The 21707-nt window shown below is 42.6% G+C and overlaps 3 protein-coding genes across 22 annotated transcripts; 1 reads left to right on the top strand and 2 right to left on the bottom strand.

The window, feature by feature from the left end:
* Positions 1-3504: 3504 nt before the first annotated feature.
* LOC124202706 (transcription initiation factor TFIID subunit 11-like) lies at positions 3505-6594 on the bottom strand. The gene is made up of 4 exons (XM_046599084.1): positions 6459-6594; positions 3979-4145; positions 3808-3904; positions 3505-3726 (listed from the first exon to the last, which is right to left on the bottom strand). Exons 1-4 carry the CDS (start codon positions 6502-6504, stop codon positions 3599-3601), a joined length of 438 nt encoding a protein of 145 aa, XP_046455040.1. The 5' UTR covers positions 6505-6594; the 3' UTR covers positions 3505-3598.
* LOC124202703 lies at positions 4368-9187 on the top strand. Its single transcript, XM_046599081.1, has 12 exons — positions 4368-4600; positions 4665-5441; positions 5542-5683; positions 5743-6002; positions 6067-6151; positions 6221-6392; positions 6466-6817; positions 6881-7048; positions 7120-7452; positions 7523-8083; positions 8197-8878; positions 8974-9187. The coding sequence occupies exons 1-11, from the start codon at positions 4508-4510 to the stop codon at positions 8872-8874; spliced, it is 3621 nt and encodes a 1206-aa protein (XP_046455037.1). The 5' UTR covers positions 4368-4507; the 3' UTR covers positions 8875-8878; positions 8974-9187.
* A 441-nt stretch (positions 9188-9628) lies between these two features.
* On the bottom strand, positions 9629-21043 carry LOC124202701 (serine/threonine-protein kinase mig-15-like). Of its 20 annotated transcripts, none has more exons than XM_046599059.1 (21): positions 20368-21039; positions 20225-20290; positions 19321-19377; positions 19080-19205; positions 18887-18935; positions 17866-18018; positions 17361-17801; positions 17101-17231; positions 16562-17041; positions 16073-16476; positions 15966-16000; positions 15816-15901; positions 14533-15165; positions 13414-13533; positions 13297-13344; positions 12253-12535; positions 11795-12186; positions 11574-11723; positions 11394-11504; positions 11112-11300; positions 9629-11044 (listed from the first exon to the last, which is right to left on the bottom strand). In XM_046599059.1, the coding sequence occupies exons 1-21, from the start codon at positions 20428-20430 to the stop codon at positions 10961-10963; spliced, it is 4101 nt and encodes a 1366-aa protein (XP_046455015.1). In that variant the 5' UTR covers positions 20431-21039; the 3' UTR covers positions 9629-10960. The 20 variants fall into 20 exon arrangements, with proteins under 20 accessions (XP_046455015.1, XP_046455016.1, XP_046455023.1 ...); XM_046599060.1 differs by having other exon boundaries at positions 12253-12532; XM_046599067.1 differs by having other exon boundaries at positions 12253-12490.
* Between the last annotated feature and the right edge of the window lie 664 nt (positions 21044-21707).

Raw genomic sequence — 21707 nt, 5'->3', positions numbered from 1 at the left:
GTTATCACGCACCTGTGACTGCGACCGACTGAAAAGGAAATTCTTTCATTCGGAATTTTAATTCCATCATCCTCCCGTTCCCGACGAAAGGTCCAGTGGACCGCAACAACCCCAAGAAAAGTCATAAATATTCATGGTACAATACAAGAACGGATGATTTCTCTGTTCAAGTTCAATGGGCTTGTAGGTACTCGTTCCTCCTCAATGTTTGCCGTTTGACTGCGTTTGACAGAAATGATTTGTGGTTTGGTAATTCGGCAGTTTCTTCCTTTGCTCACAAGGAAAAAACGACCGAAAGGATTTTCTTTCCTTTTGATTTCCCTCTACCAGCTTATGCTAGTGCCTGCCCATCTTCTTTACATTTATTCTCCCTTTGTCTTTGGCTGTCAGCGGTTTTCCATTTGCTTTTCTTCTTGTGCTGTTTCACGGCAGTTGGGGTCGTCGGGTACGTAGTAGACACACATCGTTTATCTTTGGGTGTGGGTGTTGATTGTTTGGGCCGTTTTCCTGCTGTTATTGTTTCCCCTTCTTCCTGTCCCGTAACCACGAGTGGCCGGCCCAGCCAAAAATCCTTTCCCAAAATAAATGCGCCCAGAATGCGCGTGTCGTCCGTATAGGGGCGGATGGTGGCGATGGCCATTCGTTGCGCGTTGAACTGGGACAGTTGATTGCTGTTGCGTTTGCTCCCAATGAACCGACCGACCGGTTAACCGACATTCAGGAGAAGGACCCACCGCAGAGATTTTGACTCAAATATTTGGTTTCCCCCTCACATGTTGTCGCTACATCATTCGCTTTGTTGTAAGGGACACAAGGATTCCTATTCTTATTTGGTTTTGTTTTTCTCTTTTCTTTCTTATCTGTCCTTGGAAAGAAGTTAGCCCCGTGCTGCGTGCGTGTCCCGACGGGTGGCCAACTGCACTGCTGCCCTACAAATTCTAGAAAATTATTCTCGAATGTTCCAAGTTCATCATATTTCGCTATTCCAACATCAGACGATCTCTCACAGCGGGGAGTTTAGTCAACTCTCTGGTACCCCACCGAATTAAAATCCGCGCCATTATTTATAGCCACAGCTGCCCCTCATCGATGCTGTTTGCTCCTTTTGCCTTTTGCTTTTTCTTTTTGCGCATAATTTAGCGATCGTTTTCTTCCATTTCCTTTCAGATTATGATTTTCCATGTCTTGATAATATCGTATTTGGGACCAAACCGACTAGAAATGTCAATTGGATTTGAAGCGGTATTATGTAATATTTTTGTTTTTTCACTGAGTTTCAAATTTTGTATCGGCGTATGTAACCGAATCCAAGTCGCTGGATCTGACATTAAGGAACGGGCCAGTATTGCGTTCATATTTTCTACGAAAATCCCCGCTTGAAACAACCTGATGACGTAAAGGCTTACAATTTCAAGGAAGGAAAAAAAAACAAATTTTGTTCAGGCAACCACATCATGAGACCGAGTTGCGAGTGCCAATATTTTCAAAATGGAAAAAGGAAGTTGCCATCGTGAAATCTTACACGCGAATTTCCACGAAGCAACCGCTATCCTTTTTTCCTTGTGCGTCTTATTACAACGTACTACATCACGCATACACTCGGCACTGTCAAAGCAGTTTCTCTTTCCACTCCCAAGAAAAAGATATTTTGTCCTCTCCGTTTTCCTCCTGATGTGTCTTTTTATAATTCTTTCGTTTCTCCTATTCAGTCAGGTGTACCAATTTAGATCAGCACTAGTGTGATGCCATTGCTTTGTTATCCAAATAGTTGGCCAAAAAGATAAATATAGGCATGTTGACGTATGAAAGGCCCAGCACGTGAGTTTTTCCACGACAAGTGAACCAAAAAAATCTGTTAAAAAATAGCAGCACTTTAACGGAAAGGTTTCCGATTTGTTGCTGAATGGAAGTTGCGGCACGTGGAACGATTAATCAGTGAGGAAACGGCCACCAACAAAGTCTTGCACATCATTCAATATAAACTGTACAATGTGTGAGCCTATGTTAAGGTCGACTTCATCGAGTCCCTCTAATGTTTACTACGATGGATGGAATCAGACGTCATGATGCACGATATCTAGCAGCGCTCCCAGCAGTGTATACACCGACACATGGAGGAGATTCATCCATCACCGATGGAAGAAGAAAATTCAATGGCGTATTTCTTCCCGCCTCCGCCAACTGCATCCAACAGAAGGTCTATTAGTCTGAGATTGAATCAATTCCACTTAAATCTTTCGTCAGATTTTCTTTCACTCCACAATAAACAGTTTCCCCAAGTGTGACATTTTCCTTACTGTTCTTTGCATGTGTGTCTGGTGCGGTTGAATCAAAATTTTACTTTTGGTACTTTCAAGTGTGAAGTACCTGCCTCAAAATGTGTTTTTAGAATGACTGTGGCCTTTCAACTTTGCACTTTTCTTCTAGTATCATCTGGAGTCAGAAACGGCAAGGGACAAAATGAATCAAACCAGTTCGACCTGAACACTTTTGAATATGTATCTCTTATTCCCAGTGTTTAGTATGGCTCAAAGAAAACAAGATGGGTCTGATTGGAACTAATTCGAGGCTGCATTATTCACCAAAAGATATTATGCTATTTGGTAGATTTAGCAGGATTCTATTTCTGTAAAAAAAAAACGGGAATGGGTTATTCATGATCCTGTCATACATATAGCTGATACGTCCTCGGTGGATCGATCCCTCATGTATGCGTTATTCCATTCACTGGGATTCATTCATTCATTCTGTTCATTCATGAACTTTCCCAAGAAGGCACGCAGGAACGAATCTTTCTGGTATTTTTTCGCTTGAGTTTTTTCTTTGGAGTTTACGACATCAAATGGTATTCTCATCCGGTTTTCATTTCCCCTGGAAGACATACCCACGCAATTTGTAAGTAATGGCCAATACAAAATATATTGTGACGTGACCTCAATAATTCCAAAGTCAGTATATTACAACCAGTAACAAAAGGTTTGTTGGCAAAACGTCAATTACGCTTAAGTGAACATTGTTTCCTACATCAAGGTTTTGCATAAATGCATTAACTGCTTGAATCGATTCCCTATCTGCTTTCATTCATGAACGATGGCACTTTGCCCATCTCGTTGCCGAGTCAATCCAACTCCGCTCATGGACGATGGTACTGCCGGATGACCATTCATTCATTGAAATGAAATTCTTCTGCGTGTATATTTCTTCAGTCGCCATCAACTTCCATTCATAAATGCTGGACGCGTGGGATGCTCTATTCCCCCATTCCCGGAAGGGATTTTTTTAACGACAACACGTTACGCCCTGCTCCTGTACTTGCGATTCATCCTGATGGCTCACTTTGTCATCAATCATATGAAATCAATCGGCCTGTCCCCCCTCTATGCATAGGGTTTGACCATGCCATTCATCTCGTTTTATTAATTCTGACTAGAACAAATTCTTTTGCAATGCACTTATCAACTCGAATTTGCTGCCGTACGCCGGATAGTCGAATCAACTACGATAGAATCTTTTATTTATTTATTTTTTTCTTATTCGAAAGTTTACACAAGATAAATGAGACTGACAGGATAGTTGAGTTCGACGTAAAGTTAAGGTTTCAAAAGGCTTTGGCGAACGGTTTCGATCCCGGGATGCCTCCTCGATTCCTCACTCTTCTGACGGCTTCTCTCAAGTGCTTGGGCTGAAGTGGACCGCTATCGCCCCATTGCTCCATGACGTCAAGAGCTGCGATAAGAAAAGATTGAAAATAAACTCCCACGCAAGTAACCATGCGTAAAATTGCATCATTCCCCGTCACCCGTGTACCTTCTTCGACTACTTCGCCGACGAAAACTTTGGCGATGCCAGCCATAGCGATGACCACGTTTTGAGATATTGAACAGCCGGTAATGGTTTGCATCAACTAAAATCCACCAAGAACGAAAATACACATTATTATTCGAGTGAAATCGTAAGAGACGCGCTGCTGAATCTTACACGCTTGATGGCCGCTTTCGGGAACGCTGATCGCCTGTATATTTCGTATCTGTCCAGCTGCTCTTCTGTGAAATTAGACACCAGCACTTGCATCTTTTCTCTTTCTTCTTCTTCAGCTTCTCTTTTCATTCGGAATTCAGCCCTTTTTTCTGCCTCTCTTTCACCTTCTGTTGATGATAAAAAGATTGTAGGCTATTGTTGTTAACTTGTTAAATTTTTATATCTGTCAATCTGTGTCTCGCTATTAGTATGTTTTTATTATGAAAACTATTTTTTTGATGAGTTCGTCATTGAATCGTGATTTGATTTGTATTCTGAGTATCCTTCGAGTGCTTCGAGTTCTGAGATCTGACTCAGATTTTCCACTTAATAGTTTGACAACGTCGGTTTGATACAATCAGCTGTTTATCCTGGCGCTCAAGTCAACATAACAAGTTTGTGACGGGATATTTAAAAACGAACATGCAAGAAACATCCAACAAGTAAAGATATAACAGCGTGTGAGTTGTGACCTTCATTTTCTAAATTGATGCTCACTATGGCCGAGGAAGGATTACTAATTCAGTGTAAATCAAACAAATTGTTCAATGCTTTCTTCAGTAAACAGTTTATTTCTACAGAGGTAACTTGGCGGAGTCTGCTCATGTGATTCTATGTAATAATTTTATTGATTATTTATCTTCTAGGTTTTAAAATATCAAGATGCAACTGATGACAGTACTGCTAATTCTATTGTGTCACTGCTGAGAATGGATGCATCAATATTGAAGTCACCTTTCAAGGCTTATGCAACACAATTTGCCATACAGGCTATTGATGGTTTGATAATTGGACATCCCAAGATTAGTGGAACATTTGTGTATTCTATTATATCAAAACTTGCTAGCAAGGGAGAACTAAACTTCCCAAGTATTCAAGAAAGTGTTAATAACTACCCTGCTCTAGTCCCGACACACATGATTGTAGAATTGGAAAAAATAGGAGTAATTTCTATAACACTCTACTTTCAAAGTTCAACTGAATGCCCATCAAAGAAATTAGAATGGATTAATCTACTTTTTGCATTGGCACTTGCTCCATGGCAAAATTGTAAACCACAGGAACATAATTTATTCGAATACTTGTTGACTACTATTATTCATGTTGGGTTTGGAGAACTACCTGCTGATCTCCAGAAGACCATTAATGGCCATACTGTCAAGTTTGCAGTATCATTGCTCAGTGATTTAACAACAAAAATATGGGAATTTTTGTGGGAATTTTCTGAGAAAGAAGTGCGTGCTTTTGAATTCTCGAACCAAGGATTGCACTTTCAGCTTTCATCTCTCAAAAATTGCTACCTTGAGCAATTGGCCTTTTTAATAAGTTACAAACCTGAAATTAAACCTGTCACAGCCATCAAATTGCAACATGAATGGACTTTCTTTAGAAGTCCCAAAAATGTTGTAAATTTAATAGTTCAGGTAACCAAATGTTTATTATATAATTTGATCTTGTATCTTTAAAGCTGTACTAAAGCCAATACTTTTGCTCTAATTGAAATGGTATATTGTGTAATTGCAGCTTTTGATTCCCTTGGAAGTGGGCACAGTTCTCGACAAAATTGACGAAATTCTGAATCGATATGATATCAACTGGAAAAGTTTACTGCTGATAGTATCAGCAATTCAAGTTTGCTATCCTACTGGAAGCAAATATTTGAAAGGTAAGCATACTTTTTTATTATGGGATTTAAAAATTTAACACCTTTTTTTTATTTTCCAGCTCTCATAAATAGTTTTATGCAGCGTGCTTTGGATAATTTACAAATGGATTTGCTACTAGCCTCTTTTCTTCTTGCCAGACAAATTAACGCGGAAAACACAAGTAGTCCTCATTACGGTGCTTGGTTCTCTTCTATTACTTCCTCATTAACTACATCCAAGCAATTTGCGTTCTTGCTGAAATTTTTGACGAACATCGTTCGACACGAACCCGCTTGGGTGCTACTGGCTCATAAAAATAATCCTCCTGTTATTCCTATGGTGAATTAATTTTTTTTTTAATTTCCCACTTATTTTTATTATTATTTAAAGGATATTTTATAAGGTTGATAATTGTCGTAACTTATGGACGGATTACTCTGCATTGATCCGTACTCGGATAGAAGATTTCAAGGTCAACCAGTCTTCAAGTATACACGACTGTATTAAGATGTTAAAAGCATCCAGACTTTATAATGATATTGAAATTTTATATTTAGATCAAGTTGTTGAAGAAGACACAAACTTGGTCAAAGAAGTTGACACCGCTATTGCTGCATTTGAAAAAAGTGATAGGCGGAATCGTCGCATACCTAGTTCAGTGATCGAGGCTGCCATTTTTCGTAAGCCATACTTTGTCAATAAATTCTTATCAGTTCTACTCAAACCAAGGTAACTAGAACATGCATGAGTATAATCAATTACCAATAATCTTTAGTTTAATTTTTAAATGATTACTTGCTAGACGAGTTCCCGATCCTTCCGACATAAGAGAAGAATTCATCGAAGAACTAAGGAAATCGGGTAAGCTTCCATTGGTTCAATATGAAGCTTACTGCACTGCTTGTCGAAAATTGGGACAAAATATCCCAGAAATTGAACAAATGGACTGGCAAGAACCTGAAGGAAAACCCATCTATAAGACTCTTATGAATCAGATTGTGCTCTGTAATGAAACTCGTCAGCAGTCAGTGCTTTTTGAACACTTGGATAGTCTTCTTGGGACCGTTCTTCCCCCTTTGGAATCCTCCGCACCTGTTATCATATTCAATCCTGAAAATAATGAAATGAAAACAAAAAATGCAGTGGCATGGAAGGTAACGTCTGAGCCATGACTCATTATTTTTATATGACAGAAATAAACTGATCTCGTTACGCAGATAGCCGAATGCTGGATAGATTCAGTTCAAAGTTCATATTCGATTGAGAAACAACTTGAATGGTTAAATCGATACTTTCTTCTTTTTAGTCGATATCCTTCGTTCATCGAATCTCTTTATTATCTTGTTTGGGATTTCACCCACAACTGTAGTGGGAGTGATGATTTGGTAAGATTCTTTATATTTGAGCTTGTCTTGATAAGTTATAAATTAATATGTTATCGTTCTTCTCTTTTCAGCTTCGATGTTATGGGGTCGTCATATTCTTACTTAGCCACAACAGTCATATACTTCTACCTGTTCGCTATCAAGCTTTTGATGGAGCTTTCAGTATCCTATTAATGGATGAAGATCAACTCGCTATGAATAGAGAAGATTCGATTCCTTTCCATTTACGATTACTTTACTACACAGTGACGGAGGCAAAACGTCAAAACGAATTGAGTAGCGTTCGCCTGCCTTCAGTACTTTACCTATGGCTGTCTCGCAGAATATTACACAGTAAAATTATGCCAGAATATAAGCAGTATCTTGCGTTGAGTGAAGATGTGGAGTTTCGTAAAGAAACAAAAGTATGTCAGCTATTTTTAATTATTTAATTATTTTAATTATTTTTTTACTAATCATGTTTTATTTCTACAGCTACCGCTACGAAACTGGCTTAAACTTGAAATGACCGTGGAAGCTGACATGGATGTGCTGTCATGGTATGAGAGACCTGGGTACTTGCACTCTGTATTTCAAATGGATTACCAAAACGTTCATATGACAGAGTTATACCCCATCATTCTCGATTCCATAATTGAATGTCACAATTCGACTGGTCGAGCAAACTGCTCTAAAGACCTCCTCTTGCTATTGCAATCACTCCTCTGTAAAGATCAGCCAGCCTCAACCTCGGATTCTTCTGCTTGGCTAATCCAATATTGGTTGCAACTCCGTCTTAAGAAAGGAAATAGCGTGGACCAAATTTTGTGGAGCGTTGTTTGTTGTCTGCCGCCTTATCTTCTTAGTCGAAATTATTATTCCCAACCGGCTCAACAACCTACGTTGAAAACACTCGTTAATTTAATCGAGAATGACTGGCGAAACACACTTACTTCTGAAAGCGCTTGGTTCCCAAAAAGTATTGCAAGTCATCTTCTGCGTGCCTTAGAAGGCACGTCATCTCAGGATATTCCCTGCCTCCAGTTTTCCGCCCAGGTTTGTTATTTATTTTATTTATAATTTTTTTTTTTTAACTTGAATGTTTTTTTTTGTTTTTTTGTTTTTGTTTTTATATTGCCGAACTAAATTTTAAATATTTTCAAATTTAGATTCATGCTATTCACGATGCCAGAGTTGCTTCAGGGCCGTGGAAAACCCTCGATAAGGCGCTGAATACTTTTCATCCTTTGCTGTGTGACCCACAAAATGCCGAAACGATTCGATGGAGTGGTTTGACAGAAGTGGATTTGTTAGCTTGCCAACTAATGGCTCTTACGGCTGTAGTTTGGTGCGCAAAAGGAACCACTGCTGAATTGCCCTTGTTCATTAAAGAACTTGGTCCAAACATATCTCGCAATCCTAATCTGATGAAGGCATGGAAAATAACATTCTGGACCGGAGATGACTGCACGATGCCATGGAAGAAAATCATTCCTACTTATATGCTCAATCTTCTGCCATTTGTGATATTACGAAGTCTTATCTCCTGGTCGGATGTTTTACTTTTAACAGCCTCCGACTACTTGGATGCCTTGGTTACAGCACACAACCAGTGGAACCAAACTACTCGTTCTTTTATTGATTTAGCGAGTGAGCATGACAATCAAAGCCAAGCAGACTATCCCGCTGGACAAATTTTGGATTTGTATACTCTTGGCCGTCTTGGCTCTGATGTCAAACATATTTTGAAAAGGGCCCCACTTCACACTCTTAAAACATTCAAGCAAAGCTCGTGTTTTCGATCTATGGAAACTGATTATCAAGAAATTGTCAGAGAAAAATGCTAACGACGTAAGTTTATAAGGAATGATTTAGTATTGTATGTACGTTATAAGCAAATAATTATTGTTTTTTTATGCATTTGAATATTTTTTTTATTTCGTAAGAAATGAAAGGAGAAGCAAATGATTTAGGAATTTGATGAGACGCAATTAATTTCCGGGTGGTTGAAAACCAAGAAAAAAAGGATGATTTCGTATTATACAGATTCAAGTTACTGCGGAAGGGCGGTGCCAACAGCATCGATACAGTTTTCCACCTAAAGAGGTTTCCCGATTTGTACTGGTTGTGTGTGGAATAAAAACGTGGTTGTTAACTTAACTGAATTTACAAGTCATATTGTCCCTTACGTATCTTAAAGTTATTTTCTTTTAAAAATAGTTGTTTGAGGTCCCGAAACTCGACGACGAATTTCAATGCATTTTCCTTATTAAACTCCATTTCCTTATTAACTCCATTCCTCGGAATTTTAAAAAAATCGAACTTTCAAGGAGCTTTGTACTGTGTTTCCAAAATTTTCAATCCCAAAGCATATTATAAAACACGAGACTTAAAAGTACGCGCTCGTGCTAAGGAGCTAACATGAGGAATAAAACGCGTGGCATGTACCTTAAATTACAAAATATCTTACCCTCAACAATAGTAGATGAATCGCGCGGGGCTTCAGTTTTGCAAAGGCGCTAATGCTAGTTTAAAGTTCAATAGGTCGCATCCTCTTGGTCGTTACCTAGATGAGAAAAACGCAAGAAAAAACATGATCGATCGATGTGTTACCTCTGTATTCTTTGTTTCCTTTTTTTTGTTTGTTTTCAACTCTTTGATGAAACAGAAAAGCCCCAGTTTGGTTAAAAATCGTGCACATCATCTTCAATGTGAATCGGTGGCGAATAAAGAACAGCAGAATGAATGGGAGGGGCGGGCGGAAGAGGACGAAAAGAAAAGAAAACGAATAAATTTGTTGGGCCGGGAGGAGGACAAGAAAATGAAAAACGCAACACGCTGGATCGTCCACGTTTTTGAGCTCCTGGGAGCATTCAAGAAAAATAAACGCTGAAAAATAGAGAGACAAGATTAAAGATCACACACACACACACATCATGTACGGCAACACAAACACACAGCACAGCACAAACAGGGTTTTGTTTTCCCAATTTTCAATTCAAGAATTTTGGTAAAAAAAAAAAAATGGCGGGACAAAAATTATTACGATTTATTTTGTTTAAAAAAGGGAAGAATAATCTCTTCTGATGAAAGGTTAAACAAGTCTGCAAGGCATTTTCAATGAATTAATTTTAAAAAATAAATCCGAAAGGAACAACAAAAACGGAGATTGCCAAGTTCTTCCTATTCCCAGGGATCCAATGCCCGTGTCTGTGTGTGTTTCACGTATGCCAAAACGGAAAAGGGGGGACTAATTATCGACAGAATGGAAAAGCAAAAATACATAATGAGGGAGGCGAAGGAGAGAGTAACCAGAAAAGACAAGAAAGCAGATGGATTTGCAAATAATAATAAAAAAAAAAAAAAAATACCAAAAATTGAGGAAACGATCTGTGGACTACATTTTTTTTCTATTGAATTAAAGCTGGCTGAAAAAAAATCTATGCTTTGTTGAATTTTTACCCCCCATTTTTTCCGGATGCATATGAAAATATTTACAAGGAAAAAAAAAAAAAAAATTGAAAATTTAAAAAATGGTATTGTGTTTAATGCATTTTTTTTTCTTCCCTTTAAATTTGTTTCCCCCCAAAAAAGGCAAGTGAAGTCTGCGTGATGAGAACGACTTTTCCGCCTTTTTACTTTTAGTATTTTTTTTTACTGTATGAACATTTTTTTTGTTAATTGTTCTTACGGCCCGTGATGAGTTAATTCCGTCGAATGTGGCGCAAGTACAGCAAAAAAATTATGTGTGTGTGGATGTGCCCTGTTTTGGTATTTTCTTAATTTTTTGTTTTTTGTTTGCCTTACAACGTTGAGCTTGTTGGGTACTACTTTTTAACTATTATTCACGGCTAGATTATCTGCTGTAGTTTCTTCCAGGATTGCTTACGTCTTCGTTTGCTGTATAATCTCCTCCGTCACTCTGTAGTAAGTTTACCAATTCGCCATTCCGGGCTTGTTGAGAACCATGAAATAGATCTGCCACGTCGAGCCTCCTTTGGCCGACGAGAAAAACACCTGAAATGGGAGTAAAAAAAAATTAGTTGACGAATCGATAGATCGTAATAAAGAAAAAGAAATTCACCTTGTCGTTACGTTCGCAGAGGAATTTTAGCCTTTGGGCTTTCTTGTGCATAAACACACCGTCCAAATGTCCAGTTTCCACATTGCGAATCTCAATGGCCTTGTTGCCCCAGCCCATAATCTCACCGATACCGATGAAGGCCACGCTGGTCGGCATCTCGCCCCATTGCAGCACCACGTTCTTGAGCATCTGTTTAGTTGCGCCAAGGCGAAACAGTCATTTTTCCAAGGCGAAGAGATTAGACAAAACTTAAAAGTGACAACTTTTATGATGATGACTCACCTTGCCCGACGTGTTGACGTAGACACCTTCATTGTCATAGCACAAAAGCATTTGCATGCCGTTAGAGTTGGGCAACGTCACGATCGTGTGAGGAGTGATTGCGTTTTGAATCTGAATAATGGGAAAAGAAGAAATATATTTTCAATTCAAATCGAGTCGGTGAATTCTAGTCCAGTATACGTGTTTTGGGATGTAGACGTCGTAGACTGCGCTTTGATCGAGGTCGATGGCGTGAAATCCTTCGGCCGATCCATAAATGACTTTGAGGCGAGTTCCTTCTTCGATAGTCAAATCGACTAGGAGAGGACGATGCGCCAAATCTCCAAAAGACTGTCGAAATATTCATGTAAAAAAGAAAAAAAAATCAACGTTTTGTCCGATGGAAACAAAAGACGACATACTTTGAAAGCCATAAACTTGTGATAAGGGCGTGGCGCCCAGGCGTAGATCTCGATGCTGTCACGCAAGGCAATGACGAGGAATTTGATCTTTTCATATTTGACAATCTTGAAGTGGACAGAGCCCTGGAGGTCGCCGACATTGATCCAGCCGTTGCGTTTCTCAATGTTCTGGTCGCCAACGCCCTCGGTGCGCAAAATCTTGGACTTGAGCCACGAGAGGTAGTAAACGCGGACTCGGTTCTTCTTGCCAGACACCGTCACCAGGATGTTCTGACCTTCGAGCACTTCCATCTGCTGGAATCGCCGACGAGATATCAACTGGTAGACTTTGCCTTGGCCGCTCCTGTCCAGCAACATCAACCCGTTCTCTGTTCCAATCAGCAAATTGACTCCTGCGATTGAAATGGCCTCACGTTATTCACATCTCCATCACTTGAAAAAATTCCATTCGGTTTTACCCCAAAGCGAAGCGCAAAGGACTTCGGAGTTGAATCGCTTCTTGTACTTGCGGATTTCGGGCGTGTCGGGCACGGCGTCGTGAGACGTTGGCGTGACATTGACGTTGATGTTGGATTCCCTGCGCGGAGGAACTCCTCCTCCGACGGCCAGAGAAGACCTTTCGGTGCCAGTCGATCCGCCGGCGCTACTACCACCACTGGCCCCGAAGCCGAACGTCAAAAACGAACGCTGCTTCTGCTGGAGATGAAGTGGGGTGGATTTATTCAACGCTTGACGGTACTGCTTTTCCAAAAAGGCCAAAGTAGTAATGCAGGGGTGAAGGTGTTTTGGTAAAAAATAAGAGGCCCGAAAAAAAATGAGAGAAAGAGAAAAAAAAAACAAAGCAAAGGGTAGGGATCAAATTCCAAACCAATACAGCACATCACAAAGAGAAACGGATATCATTCCTTCACGACAGCTCACAATCACCATTGGTTAATTTCGAGTCAATTTTTTGTTTAATTGGGAGAAAAAAAGGTTGGTTTTCGCGCGAAATAAAATTAAACAAAAATGAATAAATCAAAAGATACCTAAATAAAATACCGTCAGAAAGCCGAGGCCTTTTTGTTTGTTTTTTTTTTTTTTTTCTTTAAATATAATTAGGGTTAATAGTAATCAGCCGTATGTGTTAATAGCTGGAGGTAACTGTCATTGGCTAGCACTTGTTAACCATTGTTAACCATTCCACACACACACATACAATGTGTTTCTATCAAAATAATAATAATAAAAAAAAAAACTGGCGGTGGTGGAGTCAACTAAAACTTTGCATTATCAAATGCAAATGAAAACTGCAATAACGATGGACGAGGGTGTAGCCATGCCACATCCAATCTACAAATATTGGCTTTTTTTTTTCTCTTTCTGTTTTCGGTTAATGACCAAAACCAAAATTAAAACTGTTAAAATAAATTTTGGAAAAAAAAGGGAGGAATTTGTTTGTTTGTTTCTAAGCTGATGGCTGAAAAGATGATTGCGAATAGATTTGATTGTGTCACACATACCTCCTCGCTGGAAGACTTGTCTAGCCGCTGGCCGCTAGGGGTCGAAGCCTGTGCCAAAAAAAAATCAGGTTAGAAAAATGAAGTTCCGCGTTTACCGCAATGTAAATGACGTCATACCTGGGAGAGCAGGTCGGGCAAAACGGTGCTGGAACGAGATCCGGGCGTGCCCATGTGGTGCTGCCCCGACGAAGATGACGGGTCCATTCGGTGGGCATCAGAGTGCCGCTCGTCTCGGTTCTATTACGCGAACGGCCGAACACGCACAAAATCCATTCATTTAAGACGCAATTATTTCTCAGGACATCAACAACAAAACGAATTAAAAAAGATTCTCCCCCTCCCAATTTGAGAAGAAGGAAAAACAAAACAAAAAAACAACAGAGAGTTGAGGTTAGGTTAGTCATCTCCCCGGGAAAAAGTCACGAAAGAAAAAAAAAACAAACAAGAGAAGCAGCAAAAGATGCACACGCACGACGACGTGTGGGCGGAGCAAACGATCCATGCAACAGGAAAGAGACAAGGAAAAAAAAGGAAAAACCGGAACGACAAGTGGCGGCACACAAAAACAACAACAGGTGCTCGGTTCATTCAAATGCAAATCCAAAAAATGAAATAAAATAAAAAGCCATCGGGGATAGTATCCCAATTATTATCGTCATTAAAAAAATTCCACACAAAAAAAATGCCTTGCATCCGTCGCACGTCAATTAAACGACGAGAAATGTGCAGTTCCATTAGCAGGTGATTATCTAAACCGGGAGAACAACAAAGACATGCCTTCACGTGCAAGTAGTCGGGGGTAGTGAGCGTGATTCCCGACTGTCTCATACACAAAAAAAAAAATGCGGTTCCCCCCCTTAGTAGTCGTTATCGTCGTGAATGTTTTATTTTATTTTTTCCCCTTTCGTCTTTATCGTCTTTTATTTTTTGGTTCGGGAGGGAGCGCGGGCGTTCGTGTTATTCCGAGGCAGATGCGGTAAGAAAATCGTTTTGTTTCCCGTGTGGCCCGGCATAGAAGAAAGCCATCGGGGAGTGCCCACCGTTCAATAATTTACGCAGACACAACTAACACAAGAGGAGAGAGAGAGAGTAAGAGTGAGAGAGAGAAACATTAGCTGGGTGGGTGTAATCCCTCCCCAAAAAAGGAGATTTTTTGGGAGCGGAGTAGAAAGATGTTTTTTTTGGGATGCTGTGTGTCGATTGTCGAGACTTTTTTGTCTGTTGCCCAGCTCTCACCTGTTGGTGGTCCCTGAAGAGAGCGAGGGGGGCGCAAGGTTCGGAAGTGGATTTCAAGAGGGGAGGTCGAGACGGGCGAGTTGATGATGATATCACGGCCGATCCTCTGACTTCTGACTGGCTGTGGCGGCCTGTCTCGACGCCATTAGCTCGCCTCCGCTCTTCCAGCTCCTTTTTGAGCTCGAGCCGGCGAAGGTCGAGGATATCCGTCTTCTCCCTCCGCGGCGGAGCAAATTCGGACGTCAGAGTGCCGCCGCCGCCGCCACCCGCTTTGCTCCGCAATTCCAGCTGAGAGGCTTTGCGACTGAATTCCGTCAGACTGACGGATTCGTCATTGGCCAGCGTTGGCTCCCTGACACTCCGGTGCCGATTACCCGCCCAGGGCATCCGGGAACTGAACAAAGGATCGGCCACATTCGACTGGGCTTTAATGACGCTGGCCAGGGCTGAATCCGATTCGTTGCGCCGATGCATCCGCGGGGGCGTCGACACCCCGCCACGCCCGGAACTGCTTCCACTCGAGCTGCTACTCTTCTCTTCCGTGGGCTCCTCGCTGCTCCGCGTCCCTGCCACTACCGGCGCCGTGGTATTCCAGTTGGTAAAAAACTGGGCAAAGTCCCAGTCATTCAGCATCTACTTCCGTGACGGGGTTCCACACATTCAACACCAGTCGGGCACAGTTAACACAAAGCGGCCGTGAAGCGGCGAAGACAATCATCAAAAAGGTGGACGAGGACAAACAGGTGGAACAGGATTGAAAAGGATTTTTTTTTAACGGAAATCCGCAAAAGCCACGCCAAAACGAATCGCGGGTGGACACGGGCAGAACCAACCAACTCAAGGACGGATCACCACGTCATTTTCAAGAACCCCAAAAATACCTCTTGGACATGTCATTAATTTTCGGACTGAATTTCCCTGTTGTGTTTGCAGAAAAATACTGGGCAAGATTCCAATATCAATTGCGGAAAAATGGAACGTTTACAACCAACGGGAAAAGGAAACAACAACAACAACACGACATTCCAACGCAAATGTTAAATAAAACAAGAAAAGGGGGGAACAAAAAACCAACACCCGTACGTTAAAAGTCAAGTGGAGGGGGGCCATCACCTTGTCCCCGTCTTCCCTTTTTCTTTCTCATCCGTGAGGCGGAGAGGAATGTTTAAAAGAGTCATGATGGGAGGGGATCGTCGTGTTCGTTAAGATTTATAAATAACAAAACAAAAGGGAAAGTCGAAAGAGAAAGGAAAGAGAAACGATTTTGGTTCAGAAAGTCTTACCCGTTTCATCAACGTCCGCTCATTGGCATCCTCATCCGGTGTCGGCGGTAGGGGCCGATTAGGTGCTCCGGCTCCCATTGGCGTTCCTGAATGAAGCAATTCAATTCAATAAAACGAAGACTTAATAGTTCTTTGGTCAAATGATTTTACCTTCTTTGATGGCGGCAACGCTGGGCTCACTGGGCCTGTAAAAACAATCACCAAAGTGTCAAAAGTTAAGGACGAAGGAAACCATTTCAAAATAAAAATGAACTGACAGAGGTTTTGGTGGATCGCTGGCAAGAAGGGTCCCATCATTCCGTGTTCCACGCACAGCGGGTTCTTCTTCATTGTCGGAATCACTATGCTGGGCAGCTACTGCTGCAGCCGCCGCAGCAGCGGCGGCGGCGGAAGCTTCACGGGCGGCAGCAGCTTCGCGGGCAGCTCCCCGCGCTGCCTCACGAGCGGCTTCACGCGACGCTTCACGCGCAGCTTCGCGAGCCGCGGCCGCAGCGGCGAACTGGGAGGCCGGTTCGGGCAGGGCCGCTTTATTGCCATTGGATCGGCTAGGAGCTACTGGATAAGGAGGATGAGACGGGGCACCGGAAGAAGACGATCCAGCGGCAGACGATGAGCCACCCAATCCGAGTTCATTCAAATGAGCAGCCAACACGTCCAGTTCCTTTTAATTTTTGTTTAAAACAAAAATAAAATCAAAAAGGTGAAAGGAAACAATTCGTGAGGTGAAGGAGAAGCCGAATTTTTACCTCAGGTTTGCGAGCCTGGGCTTGTTTGAATAGCTGCGAATTCCTTGGCGGCTGTTGCGGAGGTTGCTGGCCATGGTGACCCTGACGATGATGGTGCTGTTGCTGGGAAGAAATGGGAGGAGTAGCTTGTTTGCGCTCCTCTTTGGGAGGTAGAGGGAGTGGTCGTGACGGTGGCGGAGGATCTGGAACGACAATGAGTCGCTGCGGAAGCGGAGGTCTGGCCGGCGGCCCGGGATCGACGAATTCGTCCTTATCGCGTTTGCTCTCTTTGCCTCCGGCACCTGCGCCTCCCCGATTGCGGTTCTCCCTCTCGCGGTTCTCTCTCTCCCTTTCACGCTCACGTTCCCTCTCTCGCTCGCGATCGCGCTCCCTCTCCCTCTCGCGTTCTCGCTCCCTTTCCACGCGCTCGCGTTCCCTCTCACGCTCGCGAGCTTCGCGGGGATCCTTGGGGCTTGGACTCGTCAGCGTCTTTCCTTCCTGCTTTTCACAAAAATTCAATTATGAGAAGAAAAAAAAACTGAATTTGGCCAATGTCTTACTTGAATCTGCTGGAAATTGCGTCGCAGGGTATCTCCGCCCTGGACTTGGTTGATGATTGAAGAAGGTTCTCCGGCCACTGGGTGCTCCTCTTCCTCATTCTCCGAGCCGCTATATCGGTAATCTTCCCGTTCTGCTCGTTAAATCCAAAGGAATAATAAAAAAAAAAAACGAAACGGGAATGAGGAAATGAGTCGTAAAAACACCCGACGGGGCAGTTTTGAAAATTGTTGGCAAAATATTTTGGGGGCTAATCTGTTACCTTTCTGTTGCTTGTGTTTCTTGCACCGGTCAATGTGGTCCTTGAGCTGGATGCGGACTTGGCGTTCGGTCGGCTGGTCGCGGATGAACGGATGCTTGAGCAGATGCTCGGTGTACGGGCGCTGGTGGTAGTCCTTGACCAAAACCGTCTCGATGAAGTTCTGGAACTTTTTGGCCCATTTCTTCGACTTGAGACGGGGCGGCGGATTGCGTGGGATCAGGAAAAGGGCCCTCATGGGGTGCATGTCGCAAAGCGGCGGCTGACTCTCGGCCATCTCCAGGGCCGTGATGCCCAGACTCCACAAATCACTGCGATTGTCGTAAGTCGCCTCAGAGTTGTGCTCGCAGGCAATCACCTCGGGGGCCATCCAGTACGGCGTGCCGATAAACGTGTTGCGGCGACCGATCGTCCTGTCCAGCTGGGCACTCACACCGAAATCAACTGTCAACAGGACACATTTTTATTTTAGAAAATACTGAAACAAACGTCAAATCGAAATGTTTACCTAATTTGACTTCGGCATTGTCCGTCAACAAAACGTTCTGACCCTTGATGTCACGATGGATGACCTTGTTGGCGTGCAAATGAGCCAATCCGCGCAGGATCTCGCGGCAGATGTAGGCGATCCATTCCTCCTTGAGGCTCTGTCCCTTGGTGGCTGCAATGAATAAAAAACAAAAACAAGAAAATAAATTCCTGTCGGCTTACGTAATCCCCTCGGCAGCAGTAACAGATGGCTCCGACACATAGTGAACCCAATCAACGTCTCTCTCTCTCTTTGTCGGTCACCAACTTAATGAGCGACACGCACTCAAATCCCCCCCACCCTCCTTCTTCTTAGCTCGGAAAAAAAAGGGGGAAGGAGGCTGATGAATTCCCGAGATTGGCCGATTAAGTTGGTAGTCAAGTGAAAAAAGAGAAACGAGCCAACGGACAAATAAAACAAACTGCTTTGAAAAAGAAGAAGAAGAAGAGAATATCGTTAAATAAACACGGTGAGGCCAACAAACCGACACTACCACCAAACACGTATGCCATATGGCTGTTGATTCAACTGCCCCCTGCCGCCAATGAGCCCTGGCAAACACAAAACTCTTCCCAAAAGAAACATGTTGCCTCCAGCCAAGAAAACAAAACAACAAAAAGAAGCAAGTCTCTTTTCATTTCTTTCTTTCTTTTCTTCATCAGGTGGTGGTCACTTCCGCCGTGACTCGGTTCAAGGTTCCCCCTCCACCAACCGGATCTCTATCATTCTCCCCGTCCTACTATCTCGTTCTACCAGACCAACAACAACTTGTTCTGCAGCCACTTTTCGCATGACCACAGAAGGCGTCGTGCTGGAACGGTATAAAAAAAAACGAACTTGGCCTCTTTCGCCAGCAAACGGAAAGAAATATTGTCAAGTTGGTGTTGTTTTTAATGACCGTACACAGAAATCTCTACGACGTGCCTTTTTGATTGCGTGATTCACTGTATATATATAAATATCTTTTCAATTTCTTTTAATAAATAACCGCAGGACTTACATTTGACCAGGTCCGTTACTGATCCGGCACCGCAGTATTCCATCACCAGCTGTCAAAAAGAAAAAAAGACAAAAAAAATTATTATTTTTACGAGAGAAATAAGAAGGACGACACACAACACACACACAAATAAATATTTCTTCCAAACAGAGTGGAAAACCTCGTTCGGATTCTTCTAGAAAAATGGATTTACCCAGAGCTGATCGTCTTTGCCGGGTGGACTCTTTTTAATAAAGGCGCCGAAATAGGTGGCGATGTTGCGGTGGTGTGAAAACTTTTTCAGGACGTTGATCTCCAATTTGATTTCCTCCTCCTCGTCCTAGAAAAAAAAAAGAAAATCAAAAATTGAAACCATAGAACCGTAGAAGATACGACTGACTTTGATTTATGTCATTCTCGGAAAAAATAAAAAGAAAGAAAGAAGGCCATTATACCTCGGTAACGTCCATGACTTTGATGGCGGCCAGTTGACCCGTCTTGGTGTGGCGCCCCTATATCGAACATGGAGAAAACCAGAGCAAAACATCATTGAAAATCCGGAAGCGAAAACACACACACAACTTGACCAAGTTCTTTCCTTCAGCTCTTCCATTTTTCAAATGTACACATAATAACAACACAGACAAGAGTTTTGGAGGCTTGGGGGTGCAAGTGTGCAGCTCATGTTCCAGCATACATATAACTCGCATTTTTATTTTAAAAGAGTTGGGAGGCCGAGTCGTGGAGGAGATAGCGAGAAACTCCAAAAACGGTGGTGGGGGGGAAGTAAGGAAGGAACGGAGAGAGGGTCGTTGAGGGTCACATGATCAGTAGCAGCTGCTCACCCTCAGAAACTGTGGGGCATATGGGGAAAAAAGTTATTTACACTAAGACCCAGAGAATTTTCCAATTTTATTTCCAAGTCGTTACCTAATCGAGGGTCTCGACAACAAATCCGCCACAGAAAATGGGTTTCAAAACTTCTTTTTCCCCCTTTCCTTTTAGTATTAACGGTCTATTAAAAAAATTGTGTGCTTTCAAGTTGTCGTTTCCGCATCGCAATGATGTGATCCAATCAGAGAGGAGACTTTACCCCCCTTCCTCGACTTCCTGTCTCTAGTTGGGCAATTGTTTCAACACGGCTCGGGAATATCGAAAGAGACAAGAGAGGGAGGGGGATTAATAATAGATTAGTTGGATAACGTGCAAGTTATTTCGTGTGTGTTGCTTCAAGCATTTCAACAATCCATCCAGCAAGATGGAACACAGTTTGGGTTGGCAGCAGTCCTTGAGACAGAGACCACAGCGAACCTACGGTGCTTAAATGGGATGTTGGAGTGGGGAGATGTTTGTGATTACCTTGTACACTTGACCGTAGGTTCCATTTCCAACAACTTCAATCAGCTCAAAGATGCCAGCTGGATCCTGGGATACAAAAGAACATTATGATATCACCAACCTCTTCAAATGAGATAGAGACATGGGAAGGAAGCAGTGCTGACCTTGAGAGCATTAAGATCTATTTCGTCCAGCGAACAGTTGACATTGGGGGAACCGTGGGCCATTGTTGCTCAATGAGATGTGCAGACTTACTCCCCGTAACAAAATGCTACCCCCAACTGAGCAAGTCTTCTGGACAGTGACACTCCCCGAGTCCCAGAGCGAATGTTGAGGATTTGGTCCACGATGAATGGGAAGGGCAGGGAAATATCTGATGCAGCAGCACTTAATGATTCACACAAAAATGGAGAAACTGAGTCAGAGCCACTGTTTCAACTTGGCACCCTCACACAGCAGCCTTTCTTGACAACACACAAGACATACACAAAACACGTACAAAAGAGGGGGGGAAGACCCAAATGACGTGAAGTCTTGTGAAAAGCTCCACAAAACATCCGCCCCCGTTCCTCAAGACACACACACACAACTGGAAACAAGAGTTTTCTTCTGCCTTCCTGCTCTTGCTGCAACGAGGCAATTGTAACTCTTCTCAATTAATAACACGGACGAAGAATGTCGAACGCGTTCATCTCGTCCACCCCCGCGATCGGCTTAATCATCCGCACCATCAAGCCTAGTCTTTTTCCACGATCCGACTAACGTACTGTATGTTGGTAATGTAACACACACCTCCCAACACAGCGGCCATGTTTTTCCGGATGACGCCTAGCGGTGGCTTTGACAAGCTCTTGGTGACGACTCGTGTGTGAAAGGGGAGGGGATCGTCAAGGTTGCAACAACACAACACACACAGTCACACACCCATTCTTTTCTTTTCTGAACAATAATCAAAAAATAATAAAACGAATTAATGAATTTGTGCAGCTGATGCAAAATGATTTTCCCCTTGAATCGGCCGATGGAAGAAATTCGAATTCAAGTGTGTCAGCCCGATTTCATCAATACTCACGCGGGAACGGCCGTGATGCCATTTCCTTCCGCCTACGGTAACACAATACCATTTCTTTTTTTTACAGGGAACGGACCCAACGGGATCCACAAGAGAGAGAGGATGGGAATCGGGATGACGTCAGCAGCGTCTGTCTGTCTCCACATAATATGGACACATCTTTATTCCGACAACTCTTTCGGTCACGGGGAACCGCAACGGGATTTCCCATTCTGCCAAGAAAGAAACTTGGTAAAGGATAGGGAAGTCGTCAGCAACTTTTGACACACAGACACACACGCAAATCCGCAGAGTTACGACTATCGATTCTAGAAAGAAAATAAGCCAACAACTTTTCGCCATCAATTTTCATCATTTTTTTGTTGTTGTATTCTACAAATTCCATCAAAAACAAAAAAGATCGGGACTCTAGACGGCCCCTCGATTCAATTT

This window comes from Daphnia pulex, chromosome 9 (assembly GCF_021134715.1).
Source record: "Daphnia pulex isolate KAP4 chromosome 9, ASM2113471v1".
In the NCBI taxonomy this organism is placed as follows: Eukaryota; Metazoa; Arthropoda; class Branchiopoda; order Diplostraca; family Daphniidae; genus Daphnia; species Daphnia pulex.
This window is presented reverse-complemented; position numbering and strand designations above follow the sequence as displayed.

Bases quoted from the DNA above. Each gene is read 5' to 3' on its own strand.
- LOC124202706 (XM_046599084.1), bottom strand. From the start codon at position 6,504: ATGAATTCTTCTCTTATGTCGGAAGGATCGGGAACTCGTCTAGCAA. The intron at 3,905-3,978 runs GTAAGATTCAGC...GGTGGATTTTAG, and splicing joins CGAAAGCGGCCATCAAGCGT to TTGATGCAAACCATTACCGG. The intron at 3,727-3,807 runs GTACACGGGTGA...TTCTTATCGCAG, and splicing joins CGGCGAAGTAGTCGAAGAAG to CTCTTGACGTCATGGAGCAA.
- LOC124202701 (XM_046599059.1), bottom strand. From the start codon at position 20,430: ATGGCCCACGGTTCCCCCAATGTCAACTGTTCGCTGGACGAAATAGAT. The intron at 13,345-13,413 runs GTATGACGTCAT...TTTTTGGCACAG, and splicing joins TGCCCGACCTGCTCTCCCAG to GCTTCGACCCCTAGCGGCCA. The intron at 11,505-11,573 runs GTATACTGGACT...CCCATTATTCAG, and splicing joins ACGTCTACATCCCAAAACAC to ATTCAAAACGCAATCACTCC.
- LOC124202703 (XM_046599081.1), top strand. From the start codon at position 4,508: ATGCTCACTATGGCCGAGGAAGGATTACTAATTCAGTGTAAATCAAAC. The intron at 7,049-7,119 runs GTAAGATTCTTT...TTCTCTTTTCAG, and splicing joins GTAGTGGGAGTGATGATTTG to CTTCGATGTTATGGGGTCGT. The intron at 8,084-8,196 runs GTTTGTTATTTA...TTTCAAATTTAG, and splicing joins GCCTCCAGTTTTCCGCCCAG to ATTCATGCTATTCACGATGC.